The sequence below is a fragment of the Phycomyces blakesleeanus genome (assembly GCF_001638985.1).
Source record: "Phycomyces blakesleeanus NRRL 1555(-) unplaced genomic scaffold PHYBLscaffold_4, whole genome shotgun sequence".
In the NCBI taxonomy this organism is placed as follows: Eukaryota; Fungi; Mucoromycota; class Mucoromycetes; order Mucorales; family Phycomycetaceae; genus Phycomyces; species Phycomyces blakesleeanus.
The window spans coordinates 2267227-2290121 of record NW_017265137.1 but is presented as its reverse complement, the minus strand read 5'-3'; the positions used below and the strand labels follow the sequence as shown (position 1 = coordinate 2290121).

Below are 22895 nucleotides of genomic sequence, written 5' to 3'. Positions count from 1 at the left end.
ATAATTAAAATATAATAAATGGCTAATATCTCTTGGCGTGTGCATTAATGGTAAGTATCAAAATGAATTGTACTATCTTGTTGGGTAATTGTGTATGTATTTGGCATTCATTTCTTCTGAACAGAATAAAAGATGCAGTACAATAGAAGACAAGATCTAAAGAAGTTTCAATTATAACTCAGACAACTCAGAATGGCGGATAAATACGATGGCTCGGTAACCAATCGCATGTCACTATTTAACACAAATATCACAAAATTCACCCTTGTTGTGTTATTATCAATCATTTCTGATTAATAAGGCTTAGGTAAAGAAAACCACTGATAAACCGATAGCTCTAGTATAGTTATATATAATTATGTCAACTATATATATATATATATAGCTTGAAAGACTAATCTTTATATATATAAGTACTTCTTTTATCTCATTCTTGCTTAGTGATTTGTGCGGCAGGATATTCAACTATGCACCAATAAAAGGGGGGACTTATCTCGATCTATTGTACGACACGACCAATTAAACGTGGCACAAAGCTAATCTGAATTCAACCAAACTCACAGCAAAACTTAACCAACTCCTAAGAAATAATTAAACATCCGCTCAATAACCTTTTTGCAACCACAACAGTTTCAAATAATACTAATATTGTTACTGTTACTGTTACTCTTATTAATACTAATTATGACAATGTTATTAATACTCCAACGTCTACAGTTAATCATTCTTACTCTTTACATTCATATCGCTATTCAAGAAGAAGAAAAATAAAGTAAAGACCATATCATCTTGTTATGAGCAGTCACAACAAAACCAACAAAATACTCACAGGTTTGTTGTGAGCTTGAGTCCGACGGAATACACAACCCCCCCAACCCCTCCCCTTTCTCCCCCCATTCTCCTGAGCTTCCTTAGATCCTGTCAGTGAATATCTTTCTTCTTACTTATCAACTATTGCGCGTACTCAAGTTCTATTTAGTAAGTTTGATAAGGTTCTGCTGTCCTCATGTTATTCAGAAGGCTATTAAACAATCCTTTTAGGCTATCTAACTTTATTTATAAAAATAAATATATATAAAAAATTATTCACTAGATTCTGAATGACAATGACGAAAGTAAAGTTATTATTCAATGGCGAAAACGGACAAGAAAGATTCCGCCATCCTTTGTCGGGTTTGGATCCCGCGAGTAATTGTGGATGAACTGTTAATGTGAACTGATCTACCAACCCCATTGTTAGCGCTACTGTCGTCACTTTCTCGCCAAATGTGTGTTTTTATTTGTCTTTAGTCTTTCCCTATCTTCAATGGTAGCTCTTTATCAACCCAATACTATGGTTTCTGTTTTTGGAATACCATGACCCACATGCTAACTATTTCAACTCACCAATAATCGATTATGAGGTTCATTTAAGAGACTATTTACAAAAACAAAAACATAAAACGCACAAGTACATTACATGTAGTCTGATTTTTTTTCTTTTACCTTGCGTTAAGCTTGTGGAGTAATTATGGTATTTTAGCGGATTTACTTCAAGTTCCGGTTGGAATAGCTCGACAAGTTTAAGCTTAATAAATAAATAAATAACATGTATAGACACCCGTGTATCATCATTCCGTTGTTAGATGATGATTATCTTTTGTATATGATAAACATTGCTTAATTAATAGGATAACGGTCTTTCAGAAAACGTCTGATTAAGAGCATCCCCAAAAATGTGCGAACACAAATGTGGATTTTGATCAACAAAATAATACCCCCACCTCACCCCATGATTCCTGCGTTCTGTTGTCGGATCACAAATAATATCTGAAATCGGGAGATTTTCTCGATTCTTGGTTGACATTGCCTTTTTCCAGCAAATATAAATTATATACTTCCTCTTTGAGAATCCCACACATACTTCTAAACAGTTTCTTTGGCTGCAGATCTAGAATAATAATAATAATAATAATAATAACGATATTTAACAAGTAGTTCTGGATTTAACTGTCTATACTACACATTTGTAATTGTTTTTTGTTTTTTGTTTTTTGTTTTTTTTTGTTTTGCACAATTAGGAGCGTGATCACTTGTGGCCTGATTGAGTGTTTCTTTTTTGTCCATTTCAGATCTTGATAGAGTATATTGTTAGCGTTGCTATTTCCGGGTCTTATGTGTACAGATAAATATTTCGTAATTCCTCATGTATATATTATATGTATTTAAAAACTCGCTTCATACACTCATTAACGAATAGTATATATTTAAGTTTATATCATTCCACGCGGAGACCAGTAATTTATGATTCTTTCTTGTCGTATCGATCAAAATTCTTTTCTTGTGTGTATTTATTGGTGTACCCAACACCCATAATATGCGATACTTAAAAGGGAGGAGTAAATCCAACCAACATATTAATAACAATAATAAAGTATCAAGATACGACTATTTAAAATCAGGGTCTAACATAAGAAGAACAGAAGGAAAGTCAGCTGCCTTGCTTTAAGCTATATTTACCAGGAAAACACTTGATTTACACAATCGTCATTCTAATAAATTCGTCTCAAGGGTCACTAATTTCTTGTGCCATATAAAAGATGAATAAGTTTTTTTTAAGGTTGATCAAAATTCTATTTTATTAATGACGTAGCGGATAAAAGAATAGCAGATTGTTTTTGGTTAAGAGTGTCATTTGTCTGGGAAATTTGGGTTATTTTGTCACAAATAGCTAAAATATATATATATACAGTAGAGAATACAAGCACAATTTTGACTTGAGAAAATGGTATATATTCGAAAAGGTAGGTTTTTGCTGGTTTAAGATTAGAGTAAAATATCTACATATTTAATTTATTTATTTATTTTTAAGAAAATCTTTATTGTTAGTGAATATAACTACAAAAAATTTACGATTCTTATAATTGCAACAATCCGCATCTATTGCTGCGTTAGCTTACAATTGACGGAATATTTCCGAAATTCAGATAATTGCATGTACAAAGAACAAAGATCAATATATATATATATATATAAAAGACTGTATACAGCATGTTTTGAACCTTTTTTTTGTCAGATCATCTATAATGATTCTAGTGTAATATATCGGATAATATACTCTATCTAAAGATCAGTATAGCTGGATAAATAGATGACGAACAAGGCGGTGCCTGACTCTGGTTATACAGTCAGGTACAAATCGTTGTATTATTATTAAAGAGGCGTTTTATGTTACATGTTCTACGAACAGCACTTACACTCCTATTCTTTTTTTTGTTTCATTTTTTAAATATGTGTATATACATTGAAACTAAAGAGATTCAAGTTGTTCTAGGTCATGGACCGAATCAATCATTCGAATCTCGATTCAACTGAAAGTATGAACAATGATGCACAGCTATTGTTTGCGCCACAAAAGCTGGCTCAAATAGGATAGCAACAGTATGACACAAATCCATATTTTAAACAGTGACATCATAATCAAAACCGATGGTATTTTTTGGGGGGAGGTGTAATTTATTTATTTTTACTGTATGATTTTTGGAACCACAGATTGAAGTGTTGTGGAATAAACAAAATATTACAAAAACAAAGAATCTTATTAGAAGCGCTTTAATAATAATACTACTAAAAAAGGTTACTGACCAAATCAAATTGAGAAAATGAAAATGAGGAACGTGATGTCTTTATTCTTGTAAATCATTTTAGAAGCTAAAATTTATTCTATAGACCATTTGTAATAAAAATATAGATTCACAGATACATAGAAAATATGCATACACAAATACAAACATGTATACACTTTTTAATTTCATTTTCTTGTTTGATGGTCCCAGATCCTCTGACCATGCAACCGGTTTCAAGAGATCGATCTCACGTTGATGATACGGTGGTCCGAGCAGACGGCCATAGAAAAAAAAAGTAAAGGACCTAGACTTCTTGAAGGATATCTTGTCATTAAATGGGATCTAGAACTTTTATGATATTTCGATCGTTTCTCTTTATTCTTTTTTTTTTCGCGGATCTCTGTCTCTTGTGTGTATTACTGTTAAATTCCTATACAATCCTACATATTATTACCAAAAATGAAAAAGTGTAAATTTGCAAGAATACGGGGTAGAACAAATGTGATTTTTTTATAGATATGGAAATTATCCAAATTCAGACATGTCGATATTTTGTATTTTCCAAAACTCGATTTTTCACACACACACACATACATATAAATATATATACGAAGAATACATGCATATACAAGCATATCCAAATATATATGTATTCCAAGTAATTAAATAATCATTTATTTTACGCACTATGTATTTGTCTTAAAGGAATACAAGCAACCGTCTCTCAGTTTATTATTCCAATTTTACAGCTATGCCTAATAACCCACCAACATAAGTATCAGAATCAGCGTTAATCTTGGCGATGTACCCTTATTTCTTCATATTTTTAATAAAGGTTAATTGACAGGATGAGATTTCATTTTGGTCGCGGATGTTACAACGAACAAATGGTAGATATTCTCATAATATCTATTCTTTTTACAGATATTATCCAAGGAATTATAAAATAATAGTAATCTATAATAAAACCAATCATTGTGGTATATATGTATATATATTATCTTTTACCTTTTGTCATCTCACAAGACAAAATTTACAAATAAATATAAATAAGAGAGAAAGAAAGATATATATATATCAAAAAGACGTATTGAAAAACCCTTATTTTATTCCAATGCACAGTTTAATAAAGCTGATCATTAAATAAGACCCTACTGTGTTGTTTTCTCATTTTATAAAACAAAATAATAATAATGAATATATGAGTGAATAAATATGTAAAGAAGTGAATTGATAAACTAAACTCTGTATACATAATTAATCCTTTTTATGTACCGCCTTTTATTATATAGTTTTTATGTATGTGTATTCGATACAGTTTGTGCACTCTTGACGACCAGCATGTCAATTACTAGTAATTTAGTACACCAATACACAATGAAGCCAATGGTTTACAAACGACTAATATAAAGGATTAAGTAATCTTGCAATTAGATTCACATGAGCGACATGTAACATTATTTGGCTTAAAAAGTACATAATTAAATTTGTAAAGAAAAAATCGCTCATGCGAATGGCTTCTGATTCTTGTTTCATAATTTCAACGTTTCATACAGATAAACATTACTTGTCATGCATTCAAATTTTCCTGATGCATCATTGCTCATTTGGTCGGCTATACTGTCAATAATTGCTCTTTTATGTATATATCTGTCTATAGTATCTGTGTTTATTATAGTTATCACAAGAAAACTTGTCCATAAGAAAGACTATCTTTTTGCAAGCTTGGCAACAGGAAGTCTTAGAATAGCTTAACAAACCATTTTTTCTTTAGTTTAGTGCAGGTTAAACGTGTTTATTTAAATTAAATATATATACAAACAACTTTGTGAACATATTTCCTAACGTTTGTCCCTGCTATTCTCCGTTTATTTATTTTATAAGCTAAAAAAGCATCGAGTGGTACCCCACATACACATCAGATATTATATATTTATTGTAATTGGTCAGTAAAGATAGCTGTAGCGAGAGAGCAAGGGTTTTTTCTTTTTATCTCACTAAAGCCAAAAACTCTAATCAAACTGCTAACTGAAAGAGATACGACATGTTTAGTGTCTTTCCTGATTTTATTTACGATAAATGATCGTAATGGTTATGCACGTGTGTGTATTAATATTAAAGAGTGTGCCATATTAAAAATGAAATTTAACAAATAGATAAATCCTCACAATATTCTATAAGCTTCAGTTTGAGTTCTTGTAATCAACAATTTCTTTTACTTTTTCCAGTAATAATATCACAGTCAATTAACCAAGAAGCTCTTTACTTCCTACACCTATAAAAATAAATATAAATGTAAATCTCGAAAAAAAATGGAAAAAAAATAGTATCGGCAAAAATTAGGAAAAGTTTAATAAAAAATAAAATGAAAAGTTAAGCGGTAAGCCAAAAAATTCAAACAAAAAAATGGTGGAGGGAGGGAGAGAGGGGGGAGAGAGTTAGAGCCTGAGGTGGTCGGTTTGCGAGTGATTTGGGGGCCGGAGGGCGGAATGTTTACTGAGGCCCCCAAGGCCAACCTCGATGGAACCCTCCTTTCTTTTTCGTACTTTGTACTTGGTGAGTAAACGCCAAACAAGTTGATTACATAGCATTTTAATTATCCACAAACAAGAAAATAAGGATGGATGGATCGATGGATGAATTGATAGATGGATGGGGGCTGTGATTTTTATTATCATTTTATTTTATTTTTGGGAGATCGATTTATTAATTTTACCTTTTTGGTCATCAAGGAATCTAGCCATGGGTCGCCGTCCCGCTCGCTGCTACAGATACTGTAAGAACAAGCCTTACCCCAAGAGCAGATACTGCCGTGGTGTCCCCGATGCCAAGCTCAGAATCTACGACTTGGGTCGCAAGAAGGCACACGTCGACGACTTCCCCCTCTGCATTCACTTGGTTTCCAACGAGTACGAGCAGTTGTCTGCTGAGGCTCTCGAAGCTGGTCGTATTTGCTGCAACAAGTACATGGCTAAGACCTCCGGCAAGGATTCCTTCCACATGCGTATCCGTGTCCACCCTTACCACGTCACCCGTATCAACAAGATGTTGTCGTGTGCCGGTGCCGATAGATTGCAAACCGGTATGCGTGGTGCTTTCGGTAAGCCCAACGGTCTTGTTGCTCGTGTGAACATTGGCCAGATCATCTTCTCTGTTCGCTCCAAGGACAGCATGAAGCCCGTTGTCATCGAGGCCTTGAGACGTTGCAAGTACAAGTTCCCCGGTCAGCAGAAGATCATCATCTCCAAGAAGTGGGGTTTCACTCCTCTCTCCCGTGCTGACTACGTCGAGGCTCGTGCTGCCGGCAAGTTCAGACCCGATGGTTGTTACGTCAAGTTCTTGCCCAACAAGGGTACCCTTGAGAACTACTTCCGTGAGGTCAGCAGATCTTAAGTCTTTTGATTTTTTTAAACATTTTAAATATATTTAAAAAATGAGTAAGACACTTGATTGTTTTTTTTTTATGCTTGAAAAAAGTGTTGCTGATGTGTAAAAATACATTGAATTAAGTGGAAACTATTAAGAAAGAGTGACAGATATTGTGTGTGTGTGTGTGTATGCTGTCAATAGACTTATTGCATTGTGCTATTCATCGATTTGTATTATTAAATCTAGAAATGTTGTTATAAAAGTAAATAGATGTCTATTTGGTTCAGTAAATCATACATACTTGCTTTGTATTCGTTTCGCTGGCTTGACCTCTGGTTATATAACATTTTAGTTGAATGCTTGCAGTAATACATAATGTAATATTTAAAAAGCTTTGCTTGTACACTGTGTTGATGACATTTAGATCATCTACAGCAGTGGCATTTAAATTCAATTTTTCAAAAGTTAAATGCTTTTTGGGAAATGCTGTTTAGAAAAAATCGTCTGCACCAGTAGCATTTCCAACAGCATGTATTTCTATGCTCCGTGATTTTTATGACTTTAAGCAAGGAAATACATGCTCAATTTAAAAACTTGGCTTTGCATTTTAATCGTTTTTTTTATAATTATTATTTTTTAAATCGAATGAAAGTATAAAACTGCTTAAAAAAACCTAAAAATTATGCTCACTACGAAACCGATAATCTTGAAAGAATTTAGCTTGCATTTTTATTAGAAATAAAAGAAAAATGTCTAATAAAATGATTTTAGAAAAAGAATAATAATAAATTTATTAGTGAAGACTATCAGATAGCATACTTTTCTAAGAGCATCCCCAGCAGTTACATTTCCTCCTTTTTTTTCCAAATGTTTTTAAGCCACTTCGGTGCTTTAAAACAGCCAAAAAATGGTGGGCCAAATTTCAGTAACATTTGCTATTGTTTTTTCAAGACTTCAATATCTAATATAGTCTTCTTTACAAGTATTTTTTTTCTAAAATCATTTTATTAGACATTTGTCTTCTCTTTATAATATTAAAAATGAGAGTCAAATATTCCTTAGATTGTCAGCTTTGTAACAAATATAATTTCTGAAAATTTTTCTAACCATTGTTATATCCTATTGTTCGATTTAAAGAAAAATCAAAGAAAGTTAAAAGGCAAAGGCAATTTTTTAAAAAAAGTACATGGAAATCCATGGAGCAGGCAGTAAATTTGCCAAATTTTTTATTAAATGTTTTCGGAAATGTAACTGCTGGGGCTGTTTTTTTTTTGGTACATTTGCTAAAGTACATGTATTTCGTGTAAAACTGGATTTAAATGTAACTGCTGGGGATGCTCTAAATACTTCTTTTATTATGTAACTGAAGTTTTACCCTCAATTTCTTTACTATTTTCAACTTCTGGCGTGGCTTATGAGCACTTTATTTAATGCTAACTGAAATGCTACTGCTACGGATGCTCTCAAAATCATAAAAATCACGGAGCATGGAAATACATGCTGTGTGAAATGCTACTGCTGCAGACGATTTTTTCTGAACAGCATTTCCAAAAAAAGCATTTAAATTATAAAAAATTGAATTTAAATGCTACTGCTAAGAACGCTCTTAAAATATTTCTTTTTTAGTTCAAAACTAATATATATATATTGCGGGATTGGCGACCCTAACTACCTGCTATGTGGAGGACTAGAGGATGATCAACACTTCTTTTGGATCTGCCCTCTCGAAGCTCAAATTTGGAGCTAAAATTTGCTCTCGATTCCTTACTGAATCCGACTCTCTGACCTTTACCCACCTACTCAAACCATACCCCCTACACTCGATACAAGTTTCTAATTCTACTATAAACATTCATACGATTTTTGGATGCACAACAAGTGCCATCTGGAGCACCCAATTCCGAATCGTTTTTGATAATTTATTATTTGTATCCAATTGTATAGTAGCCTTAGCCATCCTACACATCAAAAGACTCAAAGCAGAAACAACACTAGCTATTCTCTAGTCCTTTAACCTTTAAGTTTGCATCTAATAAATAATACCAAAAAATATGTATATTTTTAGGGACCATATTAAAAGAACCGGATAATTAAACTAAAAACTCTTTTGCTTTTTTTTTAGGTAAACAGCAGATATAAGTCACTTTCTTGGCTTTAGATAAATGGTAGAGAAAGACATGTATTTGTTAGTAAAAAGGGGACTTTTGAGGGGTGCAATGTTCAAGAGAAAAGTATCGGTTTCGAATAATCATTTGTCCCGGAGAAAGGTTGAGCTTGAGGGAAAAAAGAGCCGTAATCCATTAAAACCTTGTTATTAATTTCTGCCATATACTATCCTCTCCACTTTGGCTAAAACCACTGGCCTTCCATCTTTGCCAGCTCCCCATTCCAATCTAACTCTATCATCTTCTAAACTAAACACCAAACATGCTCTAGACTCTTTCTTTACACAACCTGTTATGGAGTACAAAAAGAATACAAACGTATATAAAAAATGACCAAGCTGTATAGTTTCAAATGCCCAAAAGTAAAAAAGAGAGTATCTATACTTCTATTTGTCTTTCTGAAAAGAAATCTACAATAAAATTTGACCTCAAATATTTATTAAAGCAAATACGCTTCTTTTGTAGTTTTTGGGTTGCTTAGAACAAGGAATATCAAGGATCTGCTTTATACTTTATTATTATTACTATTGCTGCTGTAATCTAAATAATGTAAAAAGTACTAAATTTAAATACTTTATATATATTTTCTTGAAACAGAAGAAACAAAAAGCAACTCAATATTTAGTGTTCAGACCAAGACCTTTATTGGCTCAATAAGCAAATACTATATATTATCATATCTTAAAATTTTTGGAAGTGAATAAAGGCGAAGTAGACCAGCATCTCTATAAGGGTTGCATTAACAATATATAGGCACACCATACAAAGAAAGAATGTCTCATTTATATATATTTATGAAAATCTTTCGTATTTTATAATTTTACTTTATGGCTATAATCTTACTTATGTAAATCCAAATGCTATATGCTAATCTACTGCTTATCTCAATTGAGCACACATCTACTATCATCTAAAATAGGCACGAGATTCAGAAATTCCCTTCACAGTTGAATGTTTACTTGTATCTCATTCTCATTTTAAATACATGTCCGATATGTAGAGAATGTTTTAGGGAGGGGGTCTTCTTCCGACTGACATATAAGATAAAGGTTGTCGTCTCCAAAGTTGTTCTTCCCTTTTAAAAAAAATACAAATACAAAGGATTTAGTGGGCAGGAATTCCCTACAATCTTGAAACGCATCATTCTTTTCTAGAAAACACGATTTCATTCCAAGTACATTTTCTATAGCCTACTCCAATATCACTTATATTAACCTTTGAATATGCAATGGTTTTCTAAACAGTTGGAGTATGAAAATGAAAATCTCCAGCTCGCCCCCTTTCTCTTAAATAGTATTGTCATTGATAATATTAATAGTAGCAAAACTATATTCTTTGTTCTTTGTATTAACCACATACTGTTTAATCTCTTTGTGTGTTATTTGTGCCGAGCCAACAAACTATTCTTGTGATATTAATCTATGAATTTGATTATATTTCTAGTATTAATGAACCAAGATTACCAAATTAAAATTAAGCATTGGCGAGCCCGAATAAGTATATATACACACCATGTCTTATTACTCTGGGTTATCAATATACTATTTGCTTTAATTTCTATTACATATATTGTTTTCATGTATACAAAAGGCTTTATAAATTTGGAAACTCTTCTTCGTCTACCATCCCCTACTGAAGAAGAATGCGAATATTTGTTTACACTATGGAGTTATGATAAGTACGTACTACTTTTGCGTCTCGATGATAAAGTCTCGGTTTTCTTTTACCTTAACAGATTTTTTTATAATTGATAGATCTCCGAGACCAATATGCTGTAGGATGACCAATACTTGCTACAGAGAGGCCAAGCTGAATACATACGATCAATCTTACTACTACTATATATACATTCGAGCCAGTTTCTTAGAATATAGCCATAACCGACCTATGCCCGATGATGACAAGATATCAAACACTCTATTACTTGTGCAAAACATCCTTTTTTTAAAGCGTACATCGTTCAAGCACAACTCTCAAAACTCTTACGAGAATAAAAACCCGCCTGTAGTCCACAGAATATATGAGAAAAAAGGACCTTACGTAATTCGACTAACAATTGAGATAAACAACAATTTAAAAAGCCCTTCCGAGAGAGTATTTAAAATTCCTAGCAGATGGGTCCTCTACTACCTACGCCGAGATTCGAGGCCGGAACGAAAAGCGACACCGAGATCAACACTGGAACAAGAACCATTGTCAGTACGAAGTTCGTTGAGCATGGTTACTCCACTTAACACAATATCAATTTTTGATTTAGTACCGCAAAATCCATCTGTCGGTATCTCTGTTCAAGAGGAAGGTGACAAAGTTCAAGAAATAATCACAAGCACTGAAGAGTGGGAAACAACCTCATCAAAGGCTGCGCTCAAACGAAAACTAACCGATATACTTGAGGCCGATATCTTGAGCAAGGAACGTAGTGATTACTCTAGCAAAAAAAGAAGACGTCTTGATTGAAGCTTATTTTAAATTAAAATACTATCATCTCATCTGTAATATATTTACGCTATGAAGTAGAGAATTCCAAGGCTGGGGGCAGGGGGATACTCAAATAGGTTATCATTATTCAATAAAAAGGTTATTAATTAATACCTAACATATATAGTTGTTTGATACATCAATGGTTGTCCCATCTTAGTGTATAACTAAATAGTACTTTAAATACACACGAGATATACTGGCGTTCCCAGCGGAACTGCATTAAGAAATTACTATACCACGCAAAGAAAGAACATCCTGTTTAGTTAAACTTTAAACACTTTGGAAGCCTTTCGTTCCATCTGAAGTATGTATTTGTATGGGGGCAGAAATTACAGGAATCAAGGGTGTATAAGTGAAGAGAAATAATGGAAATCAAATATATGAAAGAAAGAAAAATAAAAAAGAGATGGGCCTAATAAAATATTTACTTTTTATTATTATAATTGAGGGGTATTCAAATATTATTATTTTTAATTTAACTCCCCTGAAAATATTTAGGCTTCACCTGACATCTATTAGGGGGTTTCAACAGTCCTTTAAGCTTTTAAATTTAAGCTTTGAGTTTTAAGGCAGTAACCAATAATACGTGAGAGTTACTAAGTGTTTTTGAGTACCCTAAATGCTTCTTTCAGTTCTATTAGGCATTGAGATAATATGATATAAGTTTAAAATAGCATTGAAAGATACAAAGATATGTGCACCAAGGTTTTATTAAATTTCCAAAAATAAATCTAAGCAAGGATCTACTAAAAGTTTAAAACTATTGAAGGTTTTCTTTCAAGTTTTAATCTATTTTTTTAATGGTTATAAATTAATTTCAGCCAATTATATTTTTAAATTTAAACTCAAAGCTTAAGTTTAAAAGCTTAAAGGACTGTTGAAACCCCCTATTAAAGTGTGTGTATTATTATAAGTATGAATCCTTAGGGGCCAGATATAAGTATTTGATACCGAACAGCAAGCCACAATCTGTGGTTCGATGAAATAAAAAAAACGCTTCCCATCAGAAAATGTCGTCCCCCTAATATTAGCGTAAATAATGTTAGCGAGAGCTTATGTGTGACCGTAAGATTGATATAGTCTTGAAGTCACGCTTGCATTACAACAGAACCCAAAAAAAAGCGGGTATTATTTTCTTTCATTTTTAATTCTAATGGACACCAATACCAACGACAGTCTTGAGTCGCGCATTCTACGCGCTGCAGCAGCAAACCACGCAGATCTCCCGGAATTCCCGGATGATAAAAGTGATTTACCTTCCGATTACGAATATGACCCCAATGCAGACGAAGAAGAAGAAGTTGAAGAAGTAGAAGAAATCGATGAAAATGATTTGCTGGAATACCTTGACCAGCAAGAACACCCTCTTACAATTGCCCAGCGTCTATTCTACCATGAGCTTAACACTGTTGAGTCACAAAAACATAGTTCTTCTTGGGATCTTAAGTGTCTTCAACCAAAGAACTTGGAAGAGCTGTATAGCCAAGGTTGGACAATTGCCGATGGACTTATCGACCTAGAAACTCTCAAGGGTATGTAATGTAATATTTTTTTATTTATATATGTATATGTGTGTGTAAAGGAGAATATCCTTTAAATAGGCTTTATTTCTTTCTTTATTCCATTTACAAATAGGGGCACGTAAGGAAGCCGAAGATATGCTGGCTAAAGGTGCTTTCTGCCACCCATGCAATCCAGACAACGACGAGTCCTTTGACCCTTACAGAGACGAAAACGCTCGTGATGATACCATTGTCTGGTAATCTAGAAAATAGGATATTTTTTACTTTTATTGTTATTTGATTTTAATTATCCAAGAGTTTAATTTTAACTCACTTCTCTCACTAGGCTAAACCCTGCAAAAAGAGATGAAACCGACATCTCAAGGATTCTAGAGTTTTTTGAAGGTCCTTTACATCATGACATTGCAGAGATGATTCGCTTGAATGGTAAAACAGAGTACCAACTTGCACATTACCATCCCAAAGAAGCACACTATGAAAGACATCGGGATGCATTCCCTGTTGATGATCCCAACGACACACACCAACGCCGTGTTACAGCTATTGTCTACCTGAATCCTGGATGGTCTCATGGGGATGGTGGAGAATTGAAGCTGTTTGGACAATTAGAGAAACATGGATTAAGAGAGTCGGCAGACCGAATTGTGCAGCCGTTATTAGGCCGAGTTGTGTTGTTTATGAGCGGTGTTGTGGATCATGCAGTTATGAATGCAACCAAGGATCGCTTTGCATTGACAGCTTGGTTACGCTAAATTGATAAATAGCTTAAACTACATTTTCAACATACATATGTGTATGTAATGGTCAAAAATAATCTTGTTATCCCTTCGCTTCCAGCATTTATCGTCAAAGAAATTTTGTTTCTGAACTGTGAAGTTAAATAATTGACAATAAAGCTCATAGTAAAGAAGGATTCCAAGAAATTTAGCCTTTTTCAAAGTTTATATTTTAAACTTGAAAAGGACCAATTTACTGGGATTATGGTCTTTGGAGTAAAAAGTCAAGATATTTATTAAAAGAAGAGCTATCAAAAGGAAAGAACAAGAAGAAAATATATATTAAGAGATGTGTTTATCGCATCATATAAAGCAATAGTAATAATAGATATAGTAATGCGTAAATGATAGTAATAAGAATAAGAATAGTAGTAAGAGTAATGGTAATGGTAATGGTAATGGTAATGGTAATAATAGCAATAGTAAAATAAAATGAAAGTTCTATCACTCTACAGCCACATTGTTTAAAGTTTAAATTGACATGTTGGTGCTGTTGTTCATCTATAAATTTCAGTACTAGTCAAATACGAAATATTTGATTCCATAGTACACACGACTGATAGTCCTGCTATCAAATACAGTAAAATAAAATAAAATAAGACAAAACAAAGCAAAGAAAAGCATAAATTTGCTAGAAATTGTGGAAATTTGAGCCGAAAAAGAAAAAAGAAAAACTTGTTCAACGGTTGTGAGCAGTATGCGATTCTTGTGAAGAGGATGGCGAGGGTGATGCATGAGGGCGGTTGATAAGTGGTGATGAGGAGCCAGGTGGGGTTGGCAAGATGTGCGTGGCTCTTGGCTTTGAATCAGACAAATTTGTCGAATGTGGTCTAGTAGAGTTTGGGGATGTCGAAAAACTAGGCCTTTTAAAGACGCGATGTCTGTCAATTTCATTGGATTTGCGGTGAATATCCTTTGTGGTACTTTGCAAAGTATTTGATTTATGAGCCGTTCGTTGAGGCTGATCCCGTTGACCACAAGTAGTATTATCACTTATAGGTGCCTTTTGGTGAACTTTGCTATGTTCTTTTGACTCTGCATCACTATTCTCAGGACAAGTGTGTTCAACAGGCGCTCCTTTATCGATTGACAATTGCCGTGCAGCAGTATTTATATGATTTGTGGACTCTGATTCGACGGTTGGTCTCTTGGGTTGGTTGTCTTGTGGATTAACCTGATCGTCAGCTGTACTGCTGAGCTGATCACTCCCACCCGTTTCCATTTCCCTTACCCAGTGCAACAGTAGTTGGTCACCATAATATTGCAACTCTTCGATTGTTACAAACATCCCATAGTTGTTTAACTGAAGAAACTCAAGTTCAAGAGTATTAAGTTCAGACACAGGTAATCCTCCAACCTACATACATACATAAATACATATATATTTATTTATTTAAATGAAAAATCAGTCAGCCACATATGTACGTACGTACGTACGTACGCACGTATGATCTCCTGTGGGTCTGCAGTTCGAATTTACCTTTGCATAGCGTGAATTGGTAAAGAAAACATCCGAGAACAGCTTGCTAGAAATCATAATTCCAGTAATAACAAGGCGATGAACGTTGTATGAGTCGAGCCGAAGTGAAGGCGAGTTGGTTAAATGATTTGGCTTTGACATGCGATCAAAGTAAACCAAAAGAGCCAGGAAACATTCGTTTGCACAAGGACAATATTTTAAAATGCGAATAAGATAAGCATGGATTGTGATGCTTGGTATAGAGCGTGCATGAAAGCAAGTATAAGGTGATGGGTGGGATATGCTACGTGCTCGACCTTGTCGGGTAGAATGATCGGTAGGATCAGTTGTATTTGGGGTTGCTGAGTGAGCCCTGTCATTGGCCATTGTGACCTTCTCCAGAAGAGATGTCAATAACTTGATGGTATCTTTAGCAGGATGTTTAGCAATATCGAAAGAGACGGATGGCGTACTCATGGTGAGATTTAAAGATTGTAAAAAATAAATAAAAAAAAAATAAAAAAAAATAGATGAGCCCGTTGAGACGAACTAGGGTCGGCTATGTGCACCACGTGCGATTTCACTTTAGATGACCTGACTGTGACGTAGTTATTGCCATGAAGACAAGACTTTGTCCTATATACTGGCACAAGGTAGTCAAACGTGGCTAGTGTCTTAATATTGCCCTTTTCTACCCAAGTACAATTTCCCTTGAAAGTTTAAGCTAAAGGTGCAAAATCAGCATATACGCTTGTGATTAGCTTTTCAGCCAATAACCAGGGTATATTGTGCGACACTACTGATCTGGAAGAAAGGAATGGCTATTAGCGGTAAGGAAAAAAAGGAAAAAAAGCGTAAATGTATACGTGTACATAATTACACGGAAGAATCCTATATTTTGGGATATCTTGCTGTGCAACAATTCAATTGATAGCCAGTAAGTAGTTCTTTGGATATCCGTGTCGAAGAAAAACAGTTAATATTTTCCTTTTCTTCTTATACTTCTTCTACTTCTCCTCCTCTATATTTATCAAATCAACTTGAGCTTGCACTAAGCTTATAGTAGAGCATATATATATATATATATATATGTGCGTGTGTATATCTTTGTATTTAAGTTACTCAGATAATATTTGCTGTGCTGCCTATTTACCCCAATTAATAAATAAAATACGAAAAGGTTAATTGATTATAAACAAAATTACAGACTCTAGGGACACGTACTTCTATATTTTATGTATTTAATTCTCAAAATGCATGTAACTCGACAAGTCTGAACAGCAGCTCTTTCAGTACACAAATTAGAATACCTTATTAGTTCAAATAGAGCATGCAAAAGCTTTTGAAGATATGTTAAAAATTACTATAGATATATCCAAGGCATCTAAACCTTTATTAAATGCTAAAAATAACATAAATATCTTAATTAAATTAAATTAAGTAATATAAAATAAATAAAGTTGGAATGAGTTTAATAAGGGAATATCTAGGAATTTACTTTCTTATTTAATATTAAATAGAAAATAGAAAATAAGAAGAATTACAAGTACTGTTAATAATCAAAACACACACCTATGTGTGCGTGTGTGTTTTCAAAGACCAATATTTACTTACTTGTAAGGATCTCAGGTATTAAAGTGGTAATAAGAATATCATGTATATCAAGGTGATTCTCTTGCCTTAAAATAAACTATTTTCACTAATGTTTTGTATATAAAGAATAATAAAGAGTAAATAAATACCAATTACTAAAACCATTAACAATCTGCATAAAACTAATAGAATTTTCGAACATTTTTACTGTATTTTATAATTATTGATTTTAATTGAATTAAAAAAAAGGTATCTTTTGGAGAAAGAAACATTGAATCTAAGGATTCGAGACATCTACACCAGAGCAGCCCAGACGGCGATTTACAACAATTATATGGCCATTTTGTTTTTAGAATTAAAAGTTTGTTCGAATTGCAGGTCAATTTAGGATCTTTACGAGCCTTTTACACCTTTAAAAGTATATATATATATGTGATTGACAGATATATCGATATCTATATGTCATGAAAAACTTATAGGATAACGTTAATATTTGGAAAATTAAATGTCCTCCAAGTTGAAATATAAATAGTTTTAAAAAGAAGAGTCAATGTCATGATCAGACATTTTTGTTTGTTGTTGCTGCAAATTTGATAATCTACTTACCTTGAGCCCAAAGTCTAAACTTTGTAGGACTAGATAGCAAGATATCTATTCGTAAAGAAATTAAACTCTTTTCTTAATTTTCTTTACAAATGTATTTCACCTCAGTCCAGGTGATATTCATATGCCAAAATAAAAAACCAATATTCTTGGTATAGCTGATATTAAGCATTTAACACCAATGTATCCAGTTAGTTTTGTTGTTTTCGTAACGTTGGGTACTACGTGTGCCAAGTAAAAAAAAGGAAAAAAGGAGCAAGCTATGACATTACAATCTTAATTTTAAGCCTTGTTTTATTTTTTTCTGCCAAAGTTCTCTAAATGATACCATGCTTTTAACTATATATCATATCATATCATATCATAGTTTGTTACTACGATTATCAGTTAAAGCTACTTGGAAATAACAACCGCGCATACAAAAGTCATTTTACGTCTCATTCCCTTCCAATTGTGTTTTCTCTATACAAAGCAATACATTTTTGGCATAAGAATATGGTATCTTGCGAGTGGGATTTGTCAACTCACAAAGCTTACAAATCAAAACCTTTTCATCAAAGCCATGAATTTGCGCTTGTACTCTTCAAATCGCGCTCTTTCTCTCACTCTCTCAATATAGAGAAAGAGAAAGAGGAGACGATTGATCGGGCTCCTAATAGAAGCAACGTCGTACGCTTTCTTTTAGTTCTAAGAAAAAAAGTTATAGGATCCTATCTGTCAATTTCAAAGCCTCAAGGGTAAACGGAATATTGCATCCTCGATTAGTCTTATATCGGGAAAGAAGTATAGTATCTTATTATGTTTGTATATATGGCAAAGTTGTGATAGGCAGGTTGCAATGGTTTATATACAGACCTTTGTATTTTTGTGTGTAACTTCAATCCAAGAATACATACCAGTTATACATATAATCTAGTATACTTACTCGCAAAACACAATATCGTGTACCAACTAATTTCCTCAAGCCCTTTCCTCCTTTTTGTTTTTGCTTTTATTCTTGACTTATATTTGGCTAGTATTTCGTTACAATGTACATAAACCCTACTGTACACCTATCATACTTATCCACGTGCTGGTATCAGTGTCTCGTTCTCATACTCCTACTCCTTTCCCCTTGTGATTTTTTTCTTAAAAAAAAAAGTACCTCTTTTTGATACACAAAAGTATATGTCTCTTTGTCTGTCTGTGACTATTTTTTAACCTCGTTTTTTTATTCTTCAATGGTATTTCAAATCTTATTTATGATTATACCAGCATAATAGCAACACAATATATATATATATATATATATATCTATAGGGCTGAAAAGATAAAGCTTTGTATATAGCACAAGTATCGAATCATAATCAAGTATAGTTTTCACAGCATATTTAAGGAGAAAAGAGACGGGGGTTTGAGAAACAGATATCTATGTTACCTACTTGCGCACGGTATCAATTTTCTCTGGCTTAACGCTCTCTTTCTTTTCTTTTTTTTTGAATAATAATAATAATAACCATGACAACACACTCGTGGTGTCATGTGCTCAGAGATTTACTAATTAACTCGGATTATTTAGCCACAAATCCACTCTTTATGGGTGATTGATTGGTTTGTGGCTTTAAATAAAATCTCATCAGAATCTTATTTATTTGTATTAGTAGCAAAGGCACAATTGATCAGCTTGGGCCAATTAATTAACTCAGTTACCTATCCTACTTTAAATAATAATAAAAAAGTATTTTGTTATAAGCTCTAGATAGCCATATGAAGATGATCAACGAGCTTAATGGGGTCAAGATGACTATAATATATTTCTTTTCAACAACAGCAAAAGAATAGATATCCTTATTTGTTTGTTTGTTTGTTTTATTTCATTTCATTTTGTTTTTTTTTATTGCTGCGTTGATGAGCTAGCACTATCTACAAACGGATCTTCGGATCTGTGATGTGTTTGGGGTAGACCTGAATTGGGATCAATTCCCTTTAAAGGGACTGACCTCCCAGTGACTGGATCAATATTTCTATTATACAGTGTCGCTTCACTGTCGTCTATTACGTTGTAAGGCCCATTATCGTCTGTGGCTGGGAATCGTGGTGCAAAAGGTGTGCAACATCGGAGGTGTCCAAGGGCAGGATGATATTGGCGATATGCAAAATAGGCTGAGCAAAGACCTAAATATAGAAAAAGATGAAGAAGAAAAAAATTAAAGACGTTAATAAATTAACCAGCCAGACTGCCAAGAAATTAAGAAAGCTTATGGTCGATCCTGTTTGAAATAAATAAAGAAAAGCAGGACTTTCTCTATTTGTAGTCCCACTTTTGATAGCAATTTATGTATTTACCTAGCAATCCTCCAACCAAAACATCTTGCCAATGGTGGCGATAATCACGTGTACGAGAGATGGCTACAAGAATTGCACCAGCCAAGGGTGCGGCAAATACGAATCCTTTCCAGGTATGCTAAATAGATTATGGATTTATATACATAAATAAGATATTGAGTTCATCTGAGCCTATTGTCGTTCCTGTTTTTCTTTTTTTTTCTTTTCTTATTGGGTACATTAATCACCACTTACACCACGCTCATCAAACATGCGCATCTTTCCACCCAAATAAAAGGAGAGGAATCCAAGCCCAGCAAATGAAACTAAGGTTTTTTTTTTTTAAAAAAAAAATAGCCCCAAGACATATACATATTTATATTAGATTCAGTTTTCCAAAAACATAGATAAATGGAATACCATTTAGTTTACTTACACGAGGAATGACCACTTGGGAAACTCTTGAAACCATCGATCATAATAGCACTATCTGCTGGTGTTGTACAAACAGTGTAGTCTGTCAAGCCATAGACTGGATCAATGATACCTGGGGGTGCCTGGCAACGATCCAGCATATCAGGACGCGCTCTTCCAGCTGTGATCTAAACCAATCATAAAAGTCAAAGACAAAGAGATAGCAATTATGTACAAGGTAAGATAAGAATATATATTTAAAAACAAATCAATTAGTTATGTGAAGAGAACAATTAAAAGAAGATAGATACCTTTATAATATCGGTAATCATAATTGTTATGGACAATCCAAGACAAAGACCTGTCAATGCAGACAAGCTTAGTATAAGAATATATTCGGAGTCATTTTTTTTGTTTATTTTGTTTGTTTGTTTATTTTTATATATGTATCCTTACCAAGAAGACCACTGTGAAAGTCATGTAAACTATGTCTGATTCCAATTGAGACTAATGCCATTGCCACAATTGGTACCACGAAACAAATAATCTATTGAGGCTTATGATGGTGAGAAGTAATGAAGAGAGAAAGTTTTCTTCGTCTTCTTTTCTTTTTAGTAGAAGAGGTTGCTGAAACCAATAGAAGAAGAAGAAAGGGAATCCTGTGATTTATTTACCAATAAGAGCCAAACTGGAATTGTTTCTTCTACTGCATACGGGAACATGATAGTCTTGTCCTGAATAGAGAATTTTCGATGGTAAGGTGGGACCTTGTCGATTGCAAAGAATGCGGCTGTCATTACGATGACTAGTAGCCAGTCTTTCAAATAAGATATTATCAAACGCCGAGTTCGTGCGGCTTTCCAGTTGATTTTAGACATCTTTCTTCTTTTATTATTATTACTAAAACTATTAGTATTATTATTAAGTAGTAATATTCGTACTAGTGTTAATAGTAATAGTAATAGTAATAGTGATGATTTTTACAGGAAGAAGGGATACAAAAAAAAGGGAATTTAAGAGAGAGAAAGAGAGAAAGAGAAAGATTCGATATTTGAGCCCTTTTTTTTTCTTTACTCTGGTTTTTAATAGGTATATATATATATATTCAGGTTTGGAATCCTTAGAAAAGTACCTGTTATACAGTCCTAATTAGTCTCACAAGAGTCACAGTGTGAATATTATATATATATATATTACGGTTGAACAATAGGGCTTTGACTTTTCGATTAATTTTACACTTGTACTATTTTCTGAAAACGATCATAGTAGTGTTTCAAGATTAGAAACCTTGTTATATATAATATTTGTGTGTGAAATGCTACATTTTGACACAACATTATTTTCATGAAATATTGTACACCAAGGTATTTTATATATATAAGAAATATATTAGAATGTGTATAGTGAAATAATTAGAGCGAAGTTACGATTTTGCTATGAGTAGCAAATGTCTAGTAATGAAAAAGTAATATATATATTATATTATTATTATTATTTTTAATAAAGCATTAAATGGCATAGAAAATATAGAAAAGAATAATAGATATATACACATATATGTATATGTGAATGTAGGTAGGTAGGTAGGTAGGTAGGTATCTACATAATAGCATATAAAAATATAGTATAATAAAAGAAATGAAAAGAAATGAAGTGAATTACATAGGAATAATAGTAAGAACAAAAGGTAAAGAGGCTGTTTTAAATTGATAGGAAATGTATATAAAAGTATAAAATAAAATAAAAGGGACCCAAAAGCTCTCTAATGGTTTGAGGGATGAAGGTTGACTACGAGATGCATGAATTCGTGGTGGGATTTCTGAAAATTGGAATTGTCACTATAAAACTCAATAAAAGAAGAAGAAGAGAAAGTTTATTGGTCTATCTCTCTTTTTATATTCTTACCGCAAAGTGACTATTTAACCATTTGTATACAAATGACCCGTGAATTCTAACAAGAAGTGGAGTTGAGCAGAGCGGACATGATCGATAGGAGAACCGAGCAGTTTGTTGAAGCGATGCAATTGCATGGGACCTAGTCATCGAACGGGCGGGCATAATACAGCAAGGTTTCTTTTTCTTTCTCTCTTTCTCTCTCTATATATCTCACACTCACACACACACTATATATATATATATAATAATAATAATAATATATAATATATAATATATAAAAATAAAAAGAAGAGGGCTTCAAGACCAGGAACAAGGTAAAGGGACGTAGTAGGCAAGGGTCTAGACAGCCTATTTATTCTTAATTTTTTTTTACTAGGTAAAATAAATGAATAAAGAAAGAAATTAAAGTAAACCAACAAAAAGAAAAATCTCTGCCCCTCTTTCTACATCCCCCTTCTTTTCTTTAACCCCTTTGTGATTAGCATTAGGCTTAGTATGATTATTTGAGTATTAAGCATTGAGTATTTATTATGTGTTCCTTGTTCTTTATATTGTTGTGTTGAATTCACAAGCATACATACAATGTATCTAGTATGCGTGTATTCTTGATTATTCAGTCAAGGGATTACTCTCTTATCAGCCATTAAGTTATCAATTGTTTTTAAGGAGTGCACCTATAATATACATATACATTGCTATCATAATTG

The 22895-nt window shown here is 33.2% G+C and overlaps 8 protein-coding genes across 8 annotated transcripts; 3 read left to right on the top strand and 5 right to left on the bottom strand.

Moving 5' to 3' along the window:
- Positions 1-975: 975 nt before the first annotated feature.
- Positions 976-2106, bottom strand: PHYBLDRAFT_68587 (hypothetical protein; the record flags this gene model as incomplete). The annotated part of the gene is made up of 7 exons (XM_018441974.1): positions 976-1050; positions 1387-1417; positions 1486-1496; positions 1532-1567; positions 1769-1849; positions 1878-1930; positions 2055-2106. The coding sequence occupies 7 exons, from the start codon at positions 2104-2106 to the stop codon at positions 976-978; spliced, it is 339 nt and encodes a 112-aa protein (XP_018295949.1).
- Positions 2107-6149: 4043 nt separating this feature from the next.
- Positions 6150-7123, top strand: PHYBLDRAFT_122635 (hypothetical protein). The gene is made up of 2 exons (XM_018428878.1): positions 6150-6161; positions 6338-7123. Exon 2 carries the CDS (start codon positions 6348-6350, stop codon positions 6996-6998), a length of 651 nt encoding a protein of 216 aa, XP_018295948.1. The 5' UTR covers positions 6150-6161; positions 6338-6347; the 3' UTR covers positions 6999-7123.
- A 3593-nt stretch (positions 7124-10716) lies between these two features.
- Positions 10717-11596, top strand: PHYBLDRAFT_164789 (hypothetical protein; the record flags this gene model as incomplete). Its single annotated transcript, XM_018435074.1, has 2 exons — positions 10717-10817; positions 10999-11596. The coding sequence occupies 2 exons, from the start codon at positions 10717-10719 to the stop codon at positions 11594-11596; spliced, it is 699 nt and encodes a 232-aa protein (XP_018295947.1).
- Positions 11597-12773: 1177 nt separating this feature from the next.
- Positions 12774-13895, top strand: PHYBLDRAFT_141770 (hypothetical protein; the record flags this gene model as incomplete). The annotated part of the gene is made up of 3 exons (XM_018430664.1): positions 12774-13152; positions 13256-13379; positions 13469-13895. The coding sequence occupies 3 exons, from the start codon at positions 12774-12776 to the stop codon at positions 13893-13895; spliced, it is 930 nt and encodes a 309-aa protein (XP_018295946.1).
- A 1246-nt stretch (positions 13896-15141) lies between these two features.
- Positions 15142-15855, bottom strand: PHYBLDRAFT_23474 (cyclin; the record flags this gene model as incomplete). Its single annotated transcript, XM_018439806.1, has 2 exons — positions 15142-15276; positions 15400-15855. Coding segments are annotated over 2 exons (591 nt in total), but the record flags the coding sequence as incomplete, so codon positions are not given.
- Positions 15856-16697: 842 nt separating this feature from the next.
- Positions 16698-17746, bottom strand: PHYBLDRAFT_68592 (hypothetical protein; the record flags this gene model as incomplete). Its single annotated transcript, XM_018441975.1, has 5 exons — positions 16698-16780; positions 16993-17057; positions 17121-17178; positions 17578-17622; positions 17665-17746. 5 exons carry the CDS (start codon positions 17744-17746, stop codon positions 16698-16700), a joined length of 333 nt encoding a protein of 110 aa, XP_018295944.1.
- Positions 17747-19447: 1701 nt separating this feature from the next.
- PHYBLDRAFT_108575 (hypothetical protein) lies at positions 19448-21170 on the bottom strand (the record flags this gene model as incomplete). The annotated part of the gene is made up of 7 exons (XM_018428055.1): positions 19448-19728; positions 19900-20017; positions 20134-20204; positions 20315-20480; positions 20604-20653; positions 20749-20839; positions 20967-21170. The coding sequence occupies 7 exons, from the start codon at positions 21168-21170 to the stop codon at positions 19448-19450; spliced, it is 981 nt and encodes a 326-aa protein (XP_018295943.1).
- An 884-nt stretch (positions 21171-22054) lies between these two features.
- Positions 22055-22350, bottom strand: PHYBLDRAFT_141767 (hypothetical protein; the record flags this gene model as incomplete). The annotated part of the gene is made up of 2 exons (XM_018430663.1): positions 22055-22111; positions 22198-22350. 2 exons carry the CDS (start codon positions 22348-22350, stop codon positions 22055-22057), a joined length of 210 nt encoding a protein of 69 aa, XP_018295942.1.
- Between the last annotated feature and the right edge of the window lie 545 nt (positions 22351-22895).

What these genes read in the sequence shown, in the direction of transcription:
- PHYBLDRAFT_122635 (XM_018428878.1), top strand. Translation starts at nt 6,348, where the DNA reads ATGGGTCGCCGTCCCGCTCGCTGCTACAGATACTGTAAGAACAAGCCT.